The sequence below is a fragment of the Delphinus delphis genome, chromosome 6, assembly GCF_949987515.2.
Source record: "Delphinus delphis chromosome 6, mDelDel1.2, whole genome shotgun sequence".
Taxonomy (NCBI): Eukaryota; Metazoa; Chordata; class Mammalia; order Artiodactyla; family Delphinidae; genus Delphinus; species Delphinus delphis.
In genome coordinates, this window is record NC_082688.1 from 10,402,817 (window position 1) to 10,425,292 (window position 22,476).

At 39.3% G+C, this 22,476-nt stretch overlaps 1 protein-coding gene across 1 annotated transcript in view; it reads left to right on the forward strand.

Moving 5' to 3' along the window:
* SCAI (suppressor of cancer cell invasion) overlaps positions 1-21,404 on the forward strand; it is a 137,501-nt gene extending 116,097 nt beyond the window's left edge. The window contains exons 15-18 of the mRNA XM_060014160.1: positions 7,847-7,919; positions 10,790-10,963; positions 11,156-11,256; positions 20,712-21,404. Coding sequence (XP_059870143.1) covers positions 7,847-7,919; positions 10,790-10,963; positions 11,156-11,256; positions 20,712-20,858 — 495 coding nt within the window. The 3' untranslated portion in view covers positions 20,859-21,404. The remainder of the gene's footprint in view (positions 1-7,846; positions 7,920-10,789; positions 10,964-11,155; positions 11,257-20,711) is intronic.
* The last annotated feature ends 1,072 nt before the right edge of the window (positions 21,405-22,476 follow it).

The window sequence follows — 22,476 nt, forward strand, 5'->3', positions numbered from 1 at the left end:
TGACTGCCCTACGGCTGGCCCTCCCTCAGCGTCTCCACGCGGGGGGGCAGGCCGACCCAACGGCATTACCACTCGAACTGCTGGGATTGGCTGACGACTGACGGCGCCCGGACTCGAAGACCCCCATCACCCTCGCCGAGCCCAGGGTAACGCTACAGGTAGCGGGTAAGTCCATCTCACTTCTGGTGGACACGGGGGCTACCTATTCGGTCCTGCCTACTTACTCCGGGCCAGTTTCTCCTTCCCAGATCTCGGTCATGGGTATTGATGGCAAACCATCCTTCCCACTCCAGACAGGTCCACTCCCATGTCATATCGAAGGACTCCCTTTTACTCATTCCTTCTTAGTCATACCATCCTGCCCAGTTCCCTTGCTAGGCCGAGATGTCCTTTTCCACTTAGGGGCCTCTCTCCAGCTGGTCAGACTTGACCCTAAGGTCCCCTCCTCCCAACTCCTGCTTTCTCTTCTCGGCCTGTCTCTAGAACCCTCCCCCTCCTATCCCCCTCTTCCAATCACACCGAACCCAATCAATCCCCAAGTCTGGGATACTTCTAAGCCCATAATAGCAACACACCATTCCCCCGTTCTCATCCGCCTAAAGGACCCCTCCGAATTTCCATCAAGGCCCCAATTTCCCATCTCTGAGAATCACCTTAGGGGCCTACAACCTATTATCACCAGACTCCTAAACCAGGGACTCCTTATCCCCACTGACTCTCCCTGCAACACCCCCATCCTGCCTGTCCGCAAGGCCTCTGGGGATTATCGCCTTGTCCAGGACCTCCGACTAATCAATGAGGCCATAATTCCTCTCCACCCAGTAGTACCAAACCTTGCTCTCCAATATCCCCCCCCCATCCACAACCCACTTTACGATTCTGGATCTCAAAGATGCCTTTTTCACTATCCCCCTTCATCCCGACTCCTATTTCCTCTTCACCTTTACCTGGATGGATCCGGATACTCATACTTCCAGTCAGCTCACCTGGACAGTTCTTCCCCAGGACTTACGCAACAGTCCTCACCTCTTCGGTCAGGCGCTGGCACGGGACCCCACTTCCTGCTCCCTTACCCCCAGCACACTCCTTCAATATGTAGATGACCTCCTCCTTTGTAGCCCATCTCTCAGCCTCTCAAGACAACATACTGCAGATCTCCTCAATTACCTTGGCTCTCGCGGTTATCGGGTCTCCCCAGCCAAGGCTCAGTTATCTGTATCTTCTGTAACCTACCTGGGGCTCCACCTTACCGCTACCACAAAAGGTCTAACAGCCGACCACACCCGGATTATCCGTGAACTCCAGCCTCCGGAAACAGCGGAACAAATTCTCTCCTTTTTGGGCCTTATAGGATTTTTCCGACACTGGATCCCTAACTTTGCTCTCCTTGCTAAACCCTTATATCTAGCCGCTAAAGAAACCCCTCAAGGACCCATCACCTCTCCTTCCGCCGTTTGACAGGCCTTTCTCATCCTCCGTAACGCTCTGATATCTTCTCCCCTTTCTCTGCCCAACCCAAACCGACCTTTTCACCTTTTTGTGGATTAACGGGCCGGAATAGCCACTGGACTCCTTGCCCAGCCTGTAGGGCCTTCCTACCGCCCCGTGGCTTACCTCTCCAAACAGCTAGACCCAACCATTCGGGGATGGCAACCATGCCTTCAGGCCCTAGCAGCGGCAGCCGAACTGACCAAACACTCAAACTGACTCTGGCCCACCCACTAAGCGTGTTTTCCTCCCACCGGCTGGTCGACCTCCTAGGCCACAAGTCTCTCTCCCTCCTGGGCCCCTCCCGCATCCAGGAGTTCCACCTACTGTTCATTGAAAACCCAGCTATTTCTCTTGATCCCTCCCCTCGCCTGAACCCGGCTTCCCTCCTGCCTATCTCTGGCACCGGGGGTTTTCCATCCCATTTCTGCCCTCATGTCATAGAACCCTTCAAACCACCAAGAGAGGGACTCTTTGACACCCCTCTTTCAAATCCGGACCGCACTCTCTTTGTGGACGGTAGCTCAATACTCAGTCCTGACGGACACCGACGGGCAGCCTATGCAGTGGTAACTATCTCAACTATTATCAAGGCTAACAGCCTCCCAGAAGGGACAACCTCTCAAAGGGCTTAACTGATAGCACTCACGAGGGCCCGCGACCTCTCTAAGGGCCAAAGGGCCATCTTTCTCCCTATGGTCGCAGGCATTTCCCTCGCCTCCTCTCTCGTTGCTGCGGGCATCGGGGGAGGAGCCCCAACATACAGTGTCTCAACATCCTGTGACCTAGAACAGAAACTCCAGCTAGGCGTTTGGTTGGCTTCTGCCGCCTCCATCACCTCCCTCCAGCGCCAGATCACCTCAGTAGCCCGAGTTGCCCTCCAAAATCGACGAGCCCTGGATCTCCTGACGGCCGACAAAGGAGGTACCTGCCTCTTCCTACCGGAGGAATGCTGCTATTACATCAATGAAACAGGACTCGTCGAAGACAACGTAAAAGCCCTCCATCGCTTAAGAGAAGAACTCCAACGCAAACACCAACAGTCCGCCTCCCCAACTCCCGACTGGTGGCGATCCACCCTCTATACCTGGCTAACACCAATCTTAGGCCCCTTAATTCTCATCTGTATCTTGCTCATGTTTGCTCCCTGTTTTCTTAGGTTCCTTCGCAGGCGCATGGAGGAAGTCTCTCGGGTGGCCACAAACCAAATGCTCCTCGGTCCTTACACCTTGCTTCCTACAGAACCCCCCACTGGTCTCCCCTAAGCCTCAGACCTCTGGTCGCCCGACTCCCCTTTCGACGCCCCCATTCAGCATGAAGTAGCCAGAGATCAGAACGCCGCCCCATTACACCAAAGATGTCGGGATGTAAGGCCAACTGGCCCGAGGCAGGGGAACACAATCAGATTCACAGGTTGCATCAGACTGAAATTCTCCGGACCACCCAGTTCCAGAAACTGCCCTGGAGACATTCCGGACCACCCAGTTCCAGGAACTGACCTGGAGACATTCCGGACCACCCAGTTCCAGGAACTGACCTGGGGACTTTGAACCCAGCCCAGCCTTCCCACCTTTCGAGGGGCGGGACTAACGGTCCCCCAGGATACCCGAAAAGACCACCAAATAAGGAATACCCTGCGCCCTCCCAGATTCACCACACCCCTTTCCCTTCTTCCCCTATAAAATCTTGCCCAACCCTCGCCCGGGTGCGACTTCTCCAGCCCCTTTCTCTCGGACCAGTGAACCTCGCCCGGGAGCGCTCCCTAATAAAGCTCTCTTGAAGCTTTCCTCTGTTTCGCGGTGCCGTTTGTTAAGATCCGACCTTACAGATTCTTCTTGTTATCCTTAGATTCTTCTTGTTCTCCTTAAAATTATCTGTGGGAAATTCACTGAGCCCTAGAATGATGGTACTTTCATCCAGAGAGGGTCTGCATTTGCTTCTGCTAGACACCTAGAGGCACTGCCATTTGGGGACCATGTGTTTGGGGTTACCTAGGTGGTATGAATCTGGGCTACAAACATGCAAGAGGGCTGGCTTACAGTTACAACCATCAGGACTGTTTGGTTCGTTTGTTTGCTCTGTCTCTGCTCTGCTCAGCACCAAGAAAATTTTCCTGTGGTCCCCCGAGGCATGGTCCTGGGGGGCAGGAAGGTGTGAAATTTGGTTTTGGTTCATCCTTACAGTAAGGGTGTAGCCCTTTGCGATTCCAATTTAGCAGGGCCAGTTTTCTGTTAAACTCCATCTTAGGCAGACCCTGAGCTCTGACTGCTGTCCCCTTCTCTGCATAAGGCCTTTAAAACCTAAATGCAAGTGGCTCGATTGATTGCCTCAGGGCAAAGGAGGCCTGCCGTCAGCTGATTTTCTCAGCCTCTTCTGGTTTTGCCTCATCTCTCTGACCTGTCACTGGAGTGCCCCCAGGCTCCATCCTTTTTCCTCTTCTTTTCCAGCTACAACAGACTGCCCTTGATGCCCTCACATAATTTCATGACTCTAATTACTATCTCTATGCTGACACTTTCCACATTTATATCTCCAGCCCAGACCTTTCTCAGTTACTCCAGACTTGAATATAATCTACATACTCTACATCTCTATTTGGTGATTCTCACAGAGAACATGCCCAGGACAGAATTTCTAGACCTCTTCCAGATCCAGCTTTCCCCATGTCAGTTAATGACTATTGTGCTTTTATAGTTGCCCTAGCCCAAATCCTTAGTTTCATTCTGGACTCTTCTTTCCCTCACACCCACATCCATTTCAGAATGTTTTATTGGTTATAACTAATAGATCCAGAATCTTACCACCTCTGCCGCCACCATCCTGGTCCATGCTACCATCATCTCTCCCCTGAATTATTGCAGTAGCTTCCTAACTAGGCTTCCTCCTTCTGCCCTTGCTCTCCTACAGGGTGTTGCTGTAAATCAGATTATGTCACTTATCTACTCAAAATCTCCGAAGGCTCCTCATCTCACTCAGAGTAAAGGCTTCATGTTTTCTGCCCTCACATGCCTCCTCCCCACCTCAGATGCATCTCTGATCTCTTGCTGGTCTCCCTATCACTCAGTTCTCTTCAGCCACAATGACCTTGCTGTTCCTCAAACATACCTGGCAGTCTCCTGCTTAGGATCTTTGTGTTGTGTTCCCCCAACCTTGAATCCTCTTCCAAAGATGCCCACATTGTTTTCCAGGTGTTTAATCAGCTGAAGCCTCTTAAGAGAGTTCTCCCTAATTGCCCTATTTAAAATTATATGCCTCCCCAGCACTCTTTATCCACTTTTCTTACTTTACTTTTCTTATAATCATAAGTTAGCTTCTATATAATGCCATGCACTATTCTAACACATTTAATCCTCACAACGCAAGGTGTTACTTTATTATCCCCATTTTACTGATAAAACCAAGGCACAAGGTGGCTGATTTGGGATTTAAATACAGTCTGATTATAAATCTTTCTGTGCTGCTAACTACTCTATTCTGTCTTTCCATATGTAGCACTTGTCAGCTTCTGTAATATTATATAACTTCTTTATTTTGTTTACTGTGGGTCTCTACCTGCCACCTCCACCCCCATCTAAATGTCAGCTCCAGGAAGACAGGTTTAGGGTTTTTTTTAATCTGTTTTTGTTTTTTTTCTTAACTACAGTATCCCTAGCACCTAGAACAGTGTCTAGTTTGTAGGTTCAATGAATCTCTATTGAAGAAAGATACATTTATTTATTTATTTATTTATGGCTGCGTTGGGTCTTCATTGCTGCACGTGGGCTTTCTCTAGTTGTGGTGAGCAGGGGCTACTTTTTGTTGAGGTACACGGGCTTCTCATTTTGGTGGCTTCTCGTTGTGGAGCACGGACTCTAGGCATGCGGGCTTCAGTAGTTGTGGCTCACAGGCTCTAGAGCACAGGCTCAGTAATTATGGCACGTGAGCTTAGTTGCTCCGCGGCATGTGGGATCTTCCCGGACCAGGGCTCGAACCCATGACCCCTGCATTGGCAGGCGGATTTTTAACCACTGCGCCACCAGAGAAGTCCCTAAAGTTGTAAAATGTTTTAAAGTCTCAGTTAAATGGATAATTTCCTGGGAAAAAAATATCTAATGACTACAAGAAGGGAAATCTGAAAGCCCAATCACAGGGTATGAAATAGTATGAGGGAAGTGATCAAAGTTATCTCCTTTTTCTCCATATAAAAAAGGCTCTAGCCATTTTGAGTTCACCAATAAATTCTTTTAAACTTATAATCTGCACAATTCCAGAGCAATGGAAAATATCAGAAATATCCAATTCATTCTATAAAAGGCCACAAGACATTTATATGACCTTGAGCATTTCCTTGGTCTTTTCTGAGACTCTTTTTCCTTCTCTGTAATAATTTTATAGGATTGTTAAGATTATGGGTTAGGAGCTAAGAATCCTAGGATAGTCCCTGGAAAATAGTTAGCACTCAATAAATGTTAGGAATCATTATGATAATGATACTATTTCAAGACAAAAATAGCACATACAAAAAACTCTATCCCAGATTAGTTTATAATTATAGATTAGAAAATTTTAAATAAAATGCTAATAGACCTATTAATAGAATAATCTATCTGAATAATGCATGAAGGTTCCATATATGAAAATCAATCAATATTGTATTCCGTGTTACCTTTCACCCATTTTTCTATTAGGACAGTGGTCTTTTTCTTATGGATTTGAAAAAGCTCGTAATATTTTTCCCCAATTCATCATCTAGCTTTTTGTTTTGCGGTACGCGGGCCTCTCACTGTTGTGGCTTCTCCCGTTGCGGAGCACAGGCTCCGGACGCGCAGGCTCAGCGGCCATGGCTCACGGGCCCAGCCGCTCCGCGGCATGTGGGATCTTCCCGGACCAGGGCACGAACCCGTGTCCCCTGCATCGGCAGGCGGATTTTTAACCACTGCGCCACCAGAGAAGTCCCTAAAGTTGTAAAATGTTTTAAAGTCTCAGTTAAATGGATAATTTCCTGGGAAAAAAATATCTAATGACTACAAGAAGGGAAATCTGAAAGCCCAATCACAGGGTATGAAATAGTATGAGGGAAGTGATCAAAGTTATCTCCTTTTTCTCCATCATCTAGCTTTTGATTTAGTTCATGCTGTATTTTTTATTTTCGTAACTGGGTTTATCAATCTTAATTATAATAGTTAGGAAGATCTTCTAGATGACAAAAATAACCCTTATTGTCTTTCAGCAGTTATTGTTTAATTTTTTTTACATTTAAATCAGATATATTTGAAATACATCCTAGGTTTTGGTATGAAGTATGGAGCCAACTTTTTTTCTAGATAGCTATCAGTTTTTCCTACCAATTCCAACCATCATCTTTATCATATATCCTTAAGCCCTGTCTATTTTGGGGTCTAATTCTAGATTCTTCATTTTTTTTTGTATTGGTTTTCTGCCTCCTCTTATGCTGTGGCACATATTTCTAATTACTGAGGCTTTGAAGTATGTTTTGGTGTCTGATAAGTCTAGTTCCCCCTCTTTGCTCTTCTTTTTCAGAGTTTTCCTGGCTAATGTACCTTATCTGTATGCGCTTTAGAATTTCTTTCAGCCACGGAAAAAAATCTGTGGCTATTTTTGTTGAGCTTGGTTTAAATTTTAATAAATTATTGAAATGACATCTTTAGAATGGGTTCCCCTCTGAGAACACAATATATCTTTCCATTTGTTCAAGTCTTCATTTTTATCATTCAGGAGTATTTTTTAGTTATTTTTGTTTTTTTCACTCCTTATTAAGTTTACTCTTAGGAGTTTTCTTTCTTGTTTTACCAAACAGTCTATGATTTTACTTCCCATGCAGATCTGCCTTTAGGGAAAGGATATTCTTAATCATGCAAAGAGTAGTGAGTGTCAGTTTAATTCTCACCGTAAATTAACACATTCACATTCTGGTTTTATACATCATTCTGTATGAGCAATTAATATGATTCACAATGAGAGATGAAGCCAGTCTTCACATACCAGTAAGTCAGGTTTTAGAGCCTGTGAGGCTGAGAGCCAGATCATAGATCTTGGCAAATTTACCCTTGTAAATATTAGTGTATGTTGCCCAATGGATCAGCCTCTGGATAAACAGCCAGATGCCCTCTCCCTGTGACACTTCAACCATGTGTGTGCCTTTACTTTAAAAATCAATAGCTCACTTAATAAACTTCACCACTTTAAGAAAACCTGTTATGCATGTTAAACTTGAATGACAGTCTTTTCAGCTGTTACTGATGTTTCTGCATCTGTTCATAAGTAAAAGGACCCAATCTATACACTAATGATATGTTTTGGAAAGTTACTATCATTGGTCAAATCTTTAATGAAAGTTTTAAATTCTTATATATTACAGAATTTCACAAACTTATTTGGACAGCCACTAGTCTGCTTGCTTTCTCCTACAGCATATCCAAAAGCTTTACAAGGTATGTTTTGTCATTCCCTGTTGTATCCGTAGGTTGCAAATAAACTTATGTCTACATTTTAAATAATACTGCTCTGATCTTTGTCTCCCCCACCTATAGTGGTCAGTTGTGGATTTACAGAGTTTGATGTGGCAAGTGTCAGTCTGAAGTGAACCCCGAAGTCTTGCCAACAACCAGAATTCTTTAATGGGCTACTGTTAGGCCTTGAGATAATTCTAAAAGAAATGATAAATCATCCCTGAGAAAAGAGTAAGGTTTTGGTCCCTTGCTACTGGGGAGCTCATGATTTGTGAATTTTAAAATTTGTGTTGCAGGTGTGCTGGGTCGTCATCCATATAGCATGACTTCCTCCAGCTCTGGCGACATATTTTAAGTATCTTTTAAGACCGTGAGATTTCTAGTCTAGAACACTTCTCAATCTATGCCTAAGTGTTAGAATAACCTAACTGGCACAACTTAAAGGGTGTCTTTTATTCACATTTTTACCTCGCATTTTTAAAATAAAAGAACCTCTTCTCCGGGTGCCAGAGAGACAGGTCAGTGTTTTGCCTTTTCTCAGGTGGCTGAGAAATGAAAACCTTTTTGTCTTTAATAATTTGTCCTCAGTAAGCAACACATAAAATCTAATCTAATTCCCAGTCATTAAGCTAGGTAAAATACTAAACAAACCTTAATCCTGTTTTAGCAGTACTTGTCACTGTTTCACTATCTCCCTAACTGTGAATAGTGCTGATGTCTCTCTGTGGGAGATGGCATTTTACTGCTACTTCCCAGCCAGAAGTCCTGTCTGCTGACATAGTTTGACACAGGAAGTGATGGTCAGCATTTGAATGCCCGAGAGAAGCTGGAGACTTTTCACCGTTGTTTTAAGGTAAGTTCTGCTATTTAACAGGGAAAAACATGTAGAAATACTAAGTTCATGTATCTAAAAGGCAAATCACTAAGGGATAGAACTTACCTTCAAACAACGGTAAAGCTCTCCTGCTTTGAGGACTTTGTTAACCTGTTTCTTATCATTTTTGGAGAAATGTAACCCTTTCCAATTGCGAGTACTTTTTGCTATCAAATTTTCCTATCAAGATGCAGCTTTATTTTAAATTGCATGAACCTAATGGGTTAATACCACAATTATTTAATCTGAAAGGTTTTATTGTGAAGAGGGTAAAAACACAGACTCTGGAGGCAAACTGATTGTGTTTGAATCCCAACTCAGCCACTTACCAGCTATGTGACCTTGGGAAGTTACTTAGTCATTCTGTGCCTCAGTTTCTTTCCTATCAAATGGAGATAATAATAGTACCTACCTCATTAAATAATTCTGGGTACACAGTAAGTATTCAATATGTGCTAACTATTGTTATTATTAATATGGTTAATTGAAATACATGTCCTTAACATTTTTTAGTCCAGTATCCTATTTTTTGTGCTGTAAAACTTAGACCTCTAATCCCTTAAATGTGTCCCATCTGGACACAAAACTAGCAGATACCTAAGTATTTGGAACGTCAAATTACGTCCCTGCACCTCTGGTATCTGAATTCTGCAGTTCTCTCTTTAACCAAGAGTCACTTCATTCATTCAACAAGCATTTATTCCACATTTATTTATCAGGTGCTGTGCTAGGTAGAAGATATAGACAACCTAACAGGCAGTTACTGTAGGTGCTCTGAGGGTTTCACAGGAGGAAGCACATGTAAGGTGAACTCCTGACCAGCCCTTGAGGGTTAAGAAAGTGGATGAAATGATGTCTAAAGTTGAGTTGAAGGATACGTAGAATTAGATAGGGGTGGGAAATGGTTGAATAAGAGTGTTCTAGCAGAGAAAAAGCATGCGAGCATGTGAAGAATGAATTGGGGAGGAGCTTTGATGGAAATGGGGAGATGATGTTGGCCAGAGTGAGGACAGTGGCTGGTTAGCTGGAGATAATAATCCTGGAGAACCAGTAGGGCTTGATGTTGGACTGGATGAGAGGGAATCAGGGAGAGGAAGGAAGCAGGGATGGACTGCCAGGTGTCTGGCTGAGGTGCTGGTAGAAATGATAATCCTGGATAAGAAGCAGATTTGTAGGAGAACAATGGGAAAGAATCTACTGACAAGTTTTGATATATTGAGTTTGAGGTTACCTTTGAGAGTTAGGTTGGGTATAGTAGTCTGGAGCTCCTCTGTCCAATAGAAATATAATGGGAGTCACACATGTGATTTTAAGTTTTCTAGCAGCCACATTTTTTTTTAAGGTAGAAACAAACAGGTGGAATGAATGTTAATGAGACATTTATATTTTATAATGTGCAGTGTGTCTCAATTTGGACTCATCACTTTTGAAGTGTGTCTGGTGGCTACTGTAGGACAGCGCCGTTCTGGACCTAAGGAGCTTATTTAGGCTGCAGATAGGGAACTGGGAATTAGTATGCATATAAATGATAACTGAACTTTGTGCATAGGTGAGATCAGCAATGTGGAGAAAGAAAATACTGATATTTAAGGGATAGGAAGAGAAAGAGCAACTAACAAAGGAGAATGAAAGAGATTGGCAGTTCTAGTACTTCTCAGAGGGTTCCATTAGGAGCTGCCCATGATCCAGCACTTGCCATATTTGCATGGAAGTTGTTAGTGGGAGGGGAAAAAAAAGCAAAGGAATATGTTCATTTTCCATTTCTCTTAGGTTTACGAGGCTCTATCTTAAGTTTTTTTCAGCAGAAAGCAATGTACCTGGGATATGTTTTTGTAGTTCCAAGCCGAATGTACTTTGTTGAAGTATACTTTAATGATACAGCTTTAATTTTATACATTGTCAGTATATTAAAATGTTCCTCAAATTCCTCTCTTTTGCAAAACTGTTGTCTATATATATAACATGTTTGTTATTACAGATCAATCTCAACGAGGTAGCCTCTTCACTCTCTTTTTGAACAATCCTCTAATGGCCTTCCTATTTGTCTCTGGATTGTCAAGCATGCGTAGAGGCCTATGGGAAAAGTGTCAAGAATATCTTCGAAAAATCAACCGCGATATTGCCCAGCTACTGACCCATTCACGTTCAATAGGTACCCTACTAATCTAACTGCACACTTAACAGAATGTACTATAATGGTTTAAAATTGTTTAAATTGTTTGAATTTGTAAAGGTATTTGTTGAAGGCAGGAAAGTTGAGAAGGTTTTCCTGAACATTTCTTGCCTTTTGAAATGTATTTTCCACTTAAGTATCCTTTTAGTGTCACTTTTCTCCTCTTTGCAGATCAGGCATTTCTCCAGTTTTTTGGAGATGAATTTCTTCGCTTGCTTCTCACAAGATTTATCTTTTGTTCAGCCACCATGAGGATGCACAAGATTTTTCGGGTAGGCAAAGAATATCATTAAAGATCAATTTTGCCATTTTAGGTATTTAAGAGTCATATATTTATTTCACTTGTATTAAATAAACTTTGACTAGGTCCAATATAATATTCACATATTAATATGTAAGGTATAAAGATGAACAATCTAAGGCACATCTGAGTAGCTACCACCCAGTTTAAGAAGCAGAAAGTTTTCATTACCTTTGAGGCCCCTCTGTGGGTCCTCCCTGATCCTGTCTCCCCTCTTTAGTTTTAATGAAACTAAAACCCTGAATTTTATAATTGTCATTTGCTTTTCTTTATAGTTTTGTCACATGTTTTTGTGTTCCTACACAACATGTTCATGGATCCATATTGTATGTATTCTTCTACATCTTGCTTTTTGACTCACTGTTACATTCCTGAGATTGAGCCATGTTGATGACTGACTGTAGCTTTCGTTCATCCGTTTTCACTGCTATATAGGATTCAATTGTTTGACTATACATCCCAAATTACTCATTATCTACTGATAATGGCCATTTGGGTTGTTTCTGGTTTGTTATTATTATAAACGATGCCACTGTGAAATCTTCCATCAGTTACCTGACACACATATATATGATTTTCTCTGCGGAACATACTAGTAGTGGACTGCAGGGTCAGACCCTATAGATGTATTCAGCCTTACTAGTTAAAGCCCTGGTTATACCAGTTTACGCTTGCAGTAGCTGTGTGTAAGAGTTGCTATTGGTCTAATCCTTGCCAACACTTGTTGCTGTCATTCTTTGTGTTTCATGTGAATCTGGTGGGTGCAAGTAATAGCTCATTGTGCTTTCAAATGTCATTTCTGGGATTACTCTTGAGGTTGAACAACTTTTCATATGTGTTACTCTGTGTTCGTCTTTATGAAGAGTGTGTTCAAGTCTTTGGTCTGTTTTGCTCTAAGTAGATTGTCTCTTTCTGTGTATTCATGTAACTAACACTCTTCAGTGAGGTTTTAAAAAATTTAGCCATTTTTCACTTCTTATAAGTAACATTTGGTTCTTTTTCAAATATGCTTAAATATTCTCAAAAGTCTTTTGCCATTTTTAGTTTTAAAATATGATATTTTTTCCATTTTATGACTGTAATTTTAAAATGTGGAAGAGTTTTGCAGTGAATACCCATATACACACTAGCTGGATTCTGCAGTTAACATTTTGGTATATTTGCTTTCTCACATATTTGTCCATTTATCCATCTCTCTTTTCAATTATCAGTTCATCTCAGTTTTTGATGCATTTTGAAGTAAACTGTGGACTTCACCCCTCAACACTTCATCATGCATATAAATAACTGAAAATTATATTTATTTACTTCTTTTTTTAATGTAAAGTTTGCATACAGTGAAATGCACAGAACTAAAGTGTACCATTAGATGAGTTTTGACAAATACATACTCCTTTGTAACTCAAACCCCAATCAAGTAATACAACATAGCATCATTCCAGAAAATTTGCTCCACACGCCTCTCCAGTCAGTCCACTACCCATTATCCCAGAGACAATGCTCTTTTTATTATTTTCACTACAGATTAATGTCACCTATTCGTGAATTTGAATTAAACAGTGTAAACCTTATTTGATCAAGCATGTTCTTAATATTCATCTGTGTTGTTTCATGTAGAAGTAACTCATTCCTTTTGAGTAGTTCCATTTTCTGAATATATCACAGTTTATTTAGGCCTTCTCTTTTTTTTTTTTTGGCTTCGTCAGTTCTTAGTTGTGGCACGCGGGACCTTTGTTGAGGTGTGCAGGATCTTTCGTTGTGGGGCACAGGCTTCTCTCTGGTTGTGGCACGTGGGCTTCTCTCTGGTTGTGGTGTACGGGCTCCAGAGTGCATGGGCTCTGTAGTTTGCGGCTTGAGAGATCTCTCATTGAGGCCCGCGGGCTCAGTAGTTGTTGCGTGTGGGCTTAGTTGCCCCGTGGCATGTGGGATCTTAGTTCCCCGACCAGGGATCGAACCCACGTCCCCTGCATCAGAAAGTGGATTCTTTACCACTGGACCATGAGGGAAGTCCCCTAGGCCTTCTCTTTTTGATGAACACTTGGGCAGTTTTAAACTTTTGACTATTATAGATAAAGTGGCCATGAACATTCCTATACAAGTCTTTTCCAGACTTACGTTTTGAATTTTCTTGGTCATAGAGTAGGTATGTCTTTAGTTTTATAAGAAACTGCCAGACTTTTTCTCAAAGTAGTTTTGTCATTTTCTTTTCCCAGCAACTGCATGTGAAAGTTGCTCTACATCCTTGCCAACACATAGTGTTGTCAGTCTTAAATTTTAACCAGTCTGTTGGATTTATAGTGGTATCTCATTGTATTGGTTGGCCAAAAAGTTCATTCGAACCTTTTGGCCAACCCATAGTTTCAATTTGCATTTCACTGATGAATGAGGATATTGGACATCTTTTCATGTGCTTGTTAGCTGCATTTTATCCCATTCTGTTGGCTTGCCTTTTCGTTTTCTTAACAGTGGCTTTGAAGACTAAACTTTTAAAATTTTGATGAAGTTTGAACGAATCAATTATTTTTTCTTTTGTGGTGTGATTTATCTAAGAAATCTCTGTCTATCCCAAAGTCACAAAGATTCTAGGAGTTTATAGTCTTAGCTTTTACATTTAGTTCTATGATATGAGTTAACTTTTGTTTACAGGGTGAAGTAAGGGTTAAAATTTCTTTTCAGTATGGGTATGAAATTGTTCTAGTATCTTTTGTTGAAAAGATTATCCTTTTTTCATTGAGTTACTTTTGTTATTTTTTGAAAATCAGTCAACCATATATGTATAGGGATATTTCTAGACTCTAAATTCTGTTCCATTGACTGATAGCATTTTTCTCTAATATACTGCTGCCTTGATAATTGTAGCTTTATAATAAGTCTTGAAATCTTTGTAGTGTGAGTCCCCCCTGCCATTGCCAAAATGTTTTATGTGTTTTAATAGTTCTAGAAGATCCTTTGCATATCTATGTGAATTTTATATTTTGATTGGGATTACATTTAAATCTATATAACCAATCTGTAGAGAGTTATATTTTAATAATATTGAGTCTTCCAATGAATTAATATGGTATATCTCCCCATTTATTTAGGTCTTCTTTAGTTTCTCTCACCAATATTTTGTGGTTCTCATCATACAGGTCTTACATGTGTCTTATTAAATTTATTCCAAAGTATTTCAAGTTTTGATGATTTGTAAATAGAATTATATTTTTTATTTCATTTTCCAATTATTTGTTGCTGATACATAGAAACAAATGTTTTTATGTATTATCAGCTAATAATGTTTTCTAAATTAACCTGTGGGACTTCCCTGGTGGTCCAGTGGTTAGGACTTCGCATTCCAATGCAGGGGGTGCAGGTTCGATCCCTGGTCAGGGAGCTAAGATCCCACGTGCCTCGTGGCCAAAAAGCAAAACATAGAACAGAAGCAATATTGGAACAAATTCAATAAAAACTTTAAAAATGGTCCACATCAAAAAAATCTTAAAAAAAAATAATAAATTAACCTGTATCCTGCAGTCTTGCTAAATTGAAGTATTTGCTTTGTTACCTTTCTGTGTATTCCTTAAGGTTTTCTATCTACACGATCATGTCATCTTAAGACAAAGGCAGTTTTACGTCTTCCTTTCCAATCTGTATGCCTTCTATTTTGTGTATGTGTGTGCTTTTATCAGGGCTAGGTCTTACAGCAAAATGGTGAATAGAAGTAATGTGAATGAATATTCTTGCCTTGTTCCTGGTTTTAAACGAAAAATTAATCATTTACCATAAATTATAATGTTAATTGTTAGTTTTTCATACACACCCTTTTTCAGGTTGACTGAGCTCCTTTCTCTTCCTATTGCTGAGTTTTTATCAGGAATGGGTATAAAAGATTGTCAAATACTTTTTTTCTGCATTAATTGATCCTGATATATATTAATTCTGTTAACATGGTGAATAGCATTGATTGAACCTTGTATATCTGGGCTAAACACATTTTGTGGTCATGTATTATCCTTTTGCATTGTTTGATTCATTTTGCTAGTATTTCCTTTTGGATTTTTGTATCTGTTTTTATGAATGATTATGGTATGGTATTTAATTTTTTCTTGTGATGTCTTCATGTGGTTTTGTTATCAGGGTAGTGCTGACTTCATAAATTGAGTTGGGGTGTGTTTCATTCTCTTGTATTTCTTAAAGAGTTTCTTTTCAATTGGCATTATTTCTTCCTTGAATGATTGGTAGAATTCATCAGTGAAGTCATCTGGACCTGGAGTTTTCCTTTTGGGGATGTTTTAAATTATGAATTCAGTTTCAAAGGCTATTCATGTTTTCTATTTTGTTCTTAGTTTTAATCACTTGTGTCTTGCAAGTCATTTTCTAATTTATTGCCAAAAAATTGTTGATAATATTCCTTTATCCTTTTAGTCTCTGTAGACTCTCTAGTGATTTTTCATGACTCATATTGGTAATGTTTCCTGTCTTTTTTTTTTCCAGTCTAGCTAAAGGTTTGTTAGTTTTAATGATCTTTCCAAATAAACAGCTTTTACTTTCATTGATTTTTTTTTACTACTGTTTGTCTCTTTTTTACTTAATTTATTTCCATTCATACTTTATTATTTTTCTTCTTTTTAATTAATTTTATTTTAATTTGCTTTTTTTAATTTCTGTTTTAAAACTTAGATTGAGGGCTTCCCTGGTGGCGCAGTGGTTGAGAGTCTGCCTGCCGATGCAGGGGACACGGGTTCGTGCCCCGGTCCGGGAAGATCCCACATGCCGCGGAGTGGCTAGGCCCATGAGCCATGGCCACTGAGCCTGCGCGTCCGGAGCCTGTGCTCTGCAACGGGAGAGGCCACAAGAGTGAGAGGCCCGCGTACCGCAAAAAAAACACAAAAACTTAGATTGAAAACCTTTTTCTCTTCTAGTACAAGCACCTACCCTTTAAGCTTAACTGCTTTAGTTATATGATTTCAATACTTTTAACTTTATTGAGACTTGTTTTATGACCCAGCATGTGAATTATCTTGGTGAAGATTCTTTCTGCACTTGAAAAGACTATGTATTAGATGCTATTCTAATACATGCTACTGGATGTATGCTTCTGCTATTATTAGATGGAGTGATGTATAAATGTCAATTCAGCTTGAAGTTCCAAGTATATTTAATAGTGTTCTTCAAGTCTTCCATATTCTTTTTTTTTTCTTTTTGCGGTACACGGGTGTCTCACTGTTGTGGCCTATCCTGTTGCGGAGCACAGGCTCCGGACGTGCAGGCTCAGCGGCCATGGCTTGCGGGCCCAGCCGCTCCGCGGCATGTGGGATCTTCCCGGACCAGGGCACGAACCCGTGTCCACTGCATCGTCAGGCGGACTCTCAACCACTGCGCCACCAGGGAAGCCACAAGTCTTCCATATTCTTAACTTATTTTCTGTCTGCTTATTCTATCCCTGATAGAGAAGTATCTAAACCTCTAGTTATACTTGTGAATTGGTTAGTTTCTCATTTTGGAGCTGTTTTTTCATTGTTCATTTTGAAGCTGTTATTGAGTTTGTACATACTTAGAGTTGTTATGTCTTGTTGAAATTACCCATTCATCATTATGAACTGTCTTTATGTGTGGCAGTATTCCTTGATCTGCAATCTAGTTTGTGCAATATTAATATAACTATACCACTTTTCTTCTGGTTTGTGTTTGTATGGAAAATCTTGTTTTATTCTTTTACTTTTAACCTATATCTGTCTTAATATTTAAAGTGGAATTCTTTTCAACAGCGTTAGGTCCTGCTTTTTTATCTAGTTTGACCATATCTACCTTTTACTTGACATTTTTAGTTTTAAATTACATTTAAATTAAGTATAATTCTTAATATAGTTTGAGTTAAATATACTATTATTTGTTTTCTATTTGTCCTGGCTGCAGTTTGTACCTTTTTTCTTTCTCTCCTGCCTTCATTTTCATTTGACTTAATTGAGGTTTTCTTTGTTTTAGAATTCTATTTTAATAACGCTGTAGATTTATGCTGTATCTCGTTTTGCTTTTTTAATATCACTTTACATTTAATGTAATTATCTTAACATAGTATTCTTCCATTTTCTCCCTCCCGGTCTCTACTATTATTGTCATTTGACTTTTGAGTATGATATATACTATTTGATACTTTGTGGTTATCATAGCATTAAACAGTCAATTATCTTTTTTTTTTTTGCCACGCCATGCAGCATGTGGGATCTTAGCTCCCTGACCAGGGATGGAACCCGCACACCCTGCAGTGAAAGTGTGGAGTCTTAACCACTGGACCGCCAGGGGAATTCCTAAAAAAATTTTAATGAGGAGGAAAAGCTTATATATTTATTATTTCTGGCACTCTTAATTTCTTTCTTTAGATTTAATCTTCCATCTGGTATCATTTTTCTTACCACAGAATTTCCTTTATCATTTCTTATAGTGCAAACCTGGTGGTAATTAATTCTCTCATTGCTTATTTATCTGAAACAGTATTTATTTCACTCTGGTGTTTTGTGGACCATGTGTTATTTAGAAATATGTTATTTAGTGTTTAAATTTTGGGAATTTTCAAGATATCTTACTGATTTCTAATTCAATTCCTTTGTGGTCAAATAGTATGCTTTGTATTGTTTGAATCTTTTTAATTTATTGAAACTTGCTTTATTGTCTAGAATGTGGTCTATAATGGTGCATGTTCTAGGGACACTTGAAATGAATGTATCAATATATGCTGCTACTGTTGAATGAAGGGTTCTATAAATGTCTGTTAGGTCTCATTGGCTTATAATGTTGTTCAACTTCTTTATAGCCTTACTGATTTTCTGAATAATTGTTCTATTATTACAATGTGTAATGTGTGTTTTCTTCTGGCTGTTTTTAAGATTTTCTCTTTATATTGGTTTCCTACAATTTGATTATGATGTACTACCTTGATATGCTTTTCTTTGTTGCTTTCTTCCTGCTTGGGGTTTATTGAGCATCTTAGAGCTATCTAAATATCAAGATATTTAATATATTTTAGAATATTTTTGGCCATTATTTCTTCAAACATTTTCTCTACTCCTCCCTTTCTCTTTCTGGAGCATCAATTACATATATGTTAAACAACCTAATATTGTCCTACAGGTCAATGATTTGCTTTTTTTTTTTTAAGTGAAAAAAGGTTTATTTACATGCTCTTCATTTTTTTAAATGTCTGTTTTCTCTCTGTGTTTCAGTTTCTGTTGTCTTCAACTTTACTGATGTTTTCTTTTGCAGTGTCTAATGTGCTCTTAATCCTATGTCCATTTAGTTTTTCATTTCAGGGATTACATTTTTCTCACCTCTAGAAGTTCTTTTTGGTTCTTATAACATTTTCCATTTTTCTCCTCATTATATTTACGTTTTCTTTTGTGTTCTTGAATGAATAATAATAGCTAAAGTCTTTACCTACAAATACTGTATTCTCTATCATTTATAGGTTTGCTTTTTTTGTTTTTTTTCTACTGGTTAGGGGTCTCATATTTCTAATTCTTTGTGTGTTTAGTAATTTTCTGTTAAACTGTGAGCATTATGAATTTTCCGATGTTGATTTCTCTATTTTGTTGTCTTTAAAGAGCGTTGGGCTTTGTTCTGGCAGGAGTTAAATTACTTGAACATCTTTTTGACCTTTCCCTGGCTTGTTTTTAAGCTTTTTAAGGGCAGATTTATTACAGTAGCATTAACATACAGATGTAGATTTATTTCAGCCTAGTACTAAGAAGCATGATTTCTCTGGGGTCTCTTTTATATGTCCACTGTTTCAACACATATTCTCCACCCTTGGGGTGTTTGGTCAGAATTCAAACATGTCCCAGCCCTGTGTGAGCTGAGAATTGTTCAGTTTACAGTAGCCCCCCAGCAGTTCCTGGTTTTTTGTTTCTTTTCTTTTTTTAGGGTTTTTGAGCTTTTCATTATTGTCACTCCTCATAGTATTTAGTGTGGTAAAATGAGAATTTAGTCTCTGTAATATGTAATTACTGAGGCCTACAGGCACAAGAGAGATAGCAATGACCTTTTAATATATGGACCATCATGTTAGATGTATAGAAAAATGGTAATTTATTTTTTCAGTAAATTTTAAGTATGTGGCAAAATTGTAGTCTATAGAAAGTACCAAATGAAGAAGAATTTCCAAATGAGAATCACTTTATTCTTGAAATTGTCTTCTTCTTTTGCGTCCATGTGATTACAAAAACTATTTTCTTTTTTCTTTTATTAGTCCTTTTTTTGTTTTTTCCCCTGATCTTTCATCTCTCTTTCTAGGGACTCTTTTTTTCACTCTCTTTGCTAATATGCTTAGAAACCTCATCCATTTTCATGGCTATTAATATTTATCTTCATGTAGATTGTATCAGTGTATATATTATATATGTATATAGTATGACATAAACTGCTCAAACCTGTGTTCTTCTTTTTTAAAAAATTTATTTTATTTTATTTTATTTTTGCTGCATTGGGTCTTCATTGCGTTGCGTGGGCTTTCTCTAGTTGTGGTGAGCGGGGACTACTCTTCATTGCAGTGCGTGGGCTTCTCACTGCGGTGGCTTCTCTTGTTGCAGAGCACGGGCTCTAGGCGCACAGGCTTCAGTAGTTGTGGCTCGTGGGCTCTAGAGCACAGGCTCAGTAGTTGTGGCGCACAGGCTTAGTTGCTCCGCGACATGTGGGATCTTCCTGGACCAGGGCTTGAACCCATGTCCCCTGCATTGGCAGGCGGATTCTTAACCACTCTGTCACCAGGGAAGCCCTCAAACCTGTCTTCTGAGATACGGTCCTGAATTTTCAAATTCTGGTTGACGGGCTGTCCTCTTTGTATAGCCCATTACCTTAAATAAAATATACCTAAAACCTGAAACTTTATACTATCCCCAAATTATCTCCTCCTTTACATCTCTTTTTCTCTGAGTAGCTCTCAACTCTTCTTTCAAGTCATCCATTCCTGAAATCTTAGTCATTTTTGACACCTCCTTCTCCTATAATTAATTGCCCAGGCCCATTAATTTGACCTTTTCAGGGTTTCCCATGTCTTTTCTCTCATTTTAATTTCTACTGAAACATGTATTTATTTATTCATTAACAAATACTTGTTGAAATTCTGTGTATTTTAGGATTTTCCCCCCAGCAAATAGGAATTATATGGTTTCCACAATATAGCATAGTTCCCAGAAATGATAGGCCCCAGTAAATATTCATGAAATAACTCACTAAATGAATATATTGGGTTGAACCATATGAACATATCATTTTTGGGGTCAAAATGGTCAAATGTCAGCAATTTCGTATGTTCAACAAATACATTACCAATATGAAGGAGAAATATGCATATTAAGTTACTTCTTAATACTGTTCATATTAACAGTAATATAAATGTGTATAATTTTCTTTCCTTAAACTATAAAATTGACTTTTCTCTTCTTTGTTTACCAGGAAACACGAAATTATCCAGAATCATATCCACAACTGCCAAGGGATGAAACAGTGGAGAACCCTCACCTCCAGAAGCACATTTTGGAATTAGCATCCATTCTGGATGTGCGAAACGTGTTCCTTGAGAATACCATAGATGACTATTAGAACAAAAATCCTCTGTTGAAACAAGTTTTCATTTGCCACAGATTTTAAATGGTGCAGTTTTCTAATGTGATGACAGACACATAGTGGTGTTATTTAGTTTTTATTTTTAAATTTAGGACCACCATTTTAAAAACAAGCTGAAAAAAATTGTTCAAACTTTTAGGGTAACTGTTTTAAAATACAATGTTTCAGGTCTTTTAAAAACTCAATCTTGGAATTTTTATTTTTTGGTTTTGAGGTATGGATACTTACCTCTAACATCTGATCCTACACTCATATAGTCACTATTCTCACCCTGAGAAGAGTAAATCATTTATTTTTGTATAATGAGGAAAACCCAACTCTTATACTTGGACCTTAAATGTGTGGATTTGGAAAATATGTAATTGTTCACAAATATGAAACTAGCCAGCATGGACTACTAAGAATCAAGAACAGAGCCCTTCCATAATATTTCTTTTCATTCCAAGTTAGTAGATAGAAAAATGTGTGATTCTTTGAAGCCTAATCAAGATAGGTCTTTTTTTTTTTTTTTTTCTTTTTCTTTTTGCAGTATGAGGGCCTCTCACTGCTGTGGCCTCTCCCGTTGCGGAGCACAGGCTCCGGAGGCGCAGGCCCAGCGGCCATGGCCCACGGGCCCAGCCGCTCCGCGGCATGTGGGATCCTCCCGGACCGGGGCACGAACCCGTGTTCCCTGCATCGGCAGGCGGACTCTCAACTACTGCGCCACCAGGGAAGCCCAAGATAGTTCTTAAAAGCATTTAATTCGTTTAAATGCTGTCAAAGTTTCAGTAACTGTATAGGATTGATTTGCATCTGAAAAGCTGAATCTTTAATTGAGGTCTTGAGATGATACATATCATTTGGAATGTGTGAGTCCTGTGTTATCATGAGATGTTTGCATATTTTGTTTTCTTTGTATTCTTTGAATGCTGGAAGTGAAAAAGAACAACTTTTAAATCTTTCAGTCAAAAAATCAGGTTGTCGTTTTCATAATACAGTGTTTCCATAGGAATTCCATTTAAACTTTTATTAATTAATGAGATCAAGTTTAAAGACTGTCTAGGTTGAGGTCTGTGGTATACAGTAGAGAGTTTGTAATCTTTTTGCCTAGTTCAGATTTATGAAACTTCAGAGTTGTTACTAATTTTAGTTGAGGGTAACTGAATTGTTATATAATTAAAATGGAAGTTGCTTTTGCATTGACAATTTGGAAATTAGGTTTTTAAAAACTCCTTATATTTACTATTTTATATTTCATGCACAAGTTTTTTATTATTTTATATAGGGTTCAGTGTATTATATAAAGATTTTTGTGTTTTTTCTTCCCTTTCATCCCCTTCATAATTTTACAGGTACTAGCTATGATTTCTTTCCCCTCTTTTGACTCCCCAGCATTCAAGTTCAGAAATCATTGAATCAAAAGCCCTTCTACCTAATTTTCTGTACAGGCTCACAACTCTACCTCTGGCAGTCCCAGGGGAAATGAGGTGTTTGCTTTTGGTGCCTCTTTCCTATGTCCCTAGGGAAATTTTACTGTAATATTTTTAACTTGGTTTTTATTTCTAACATACAGAATTATTTTGGTCTAAGTTATTCATATATGTGTTCCAATTTG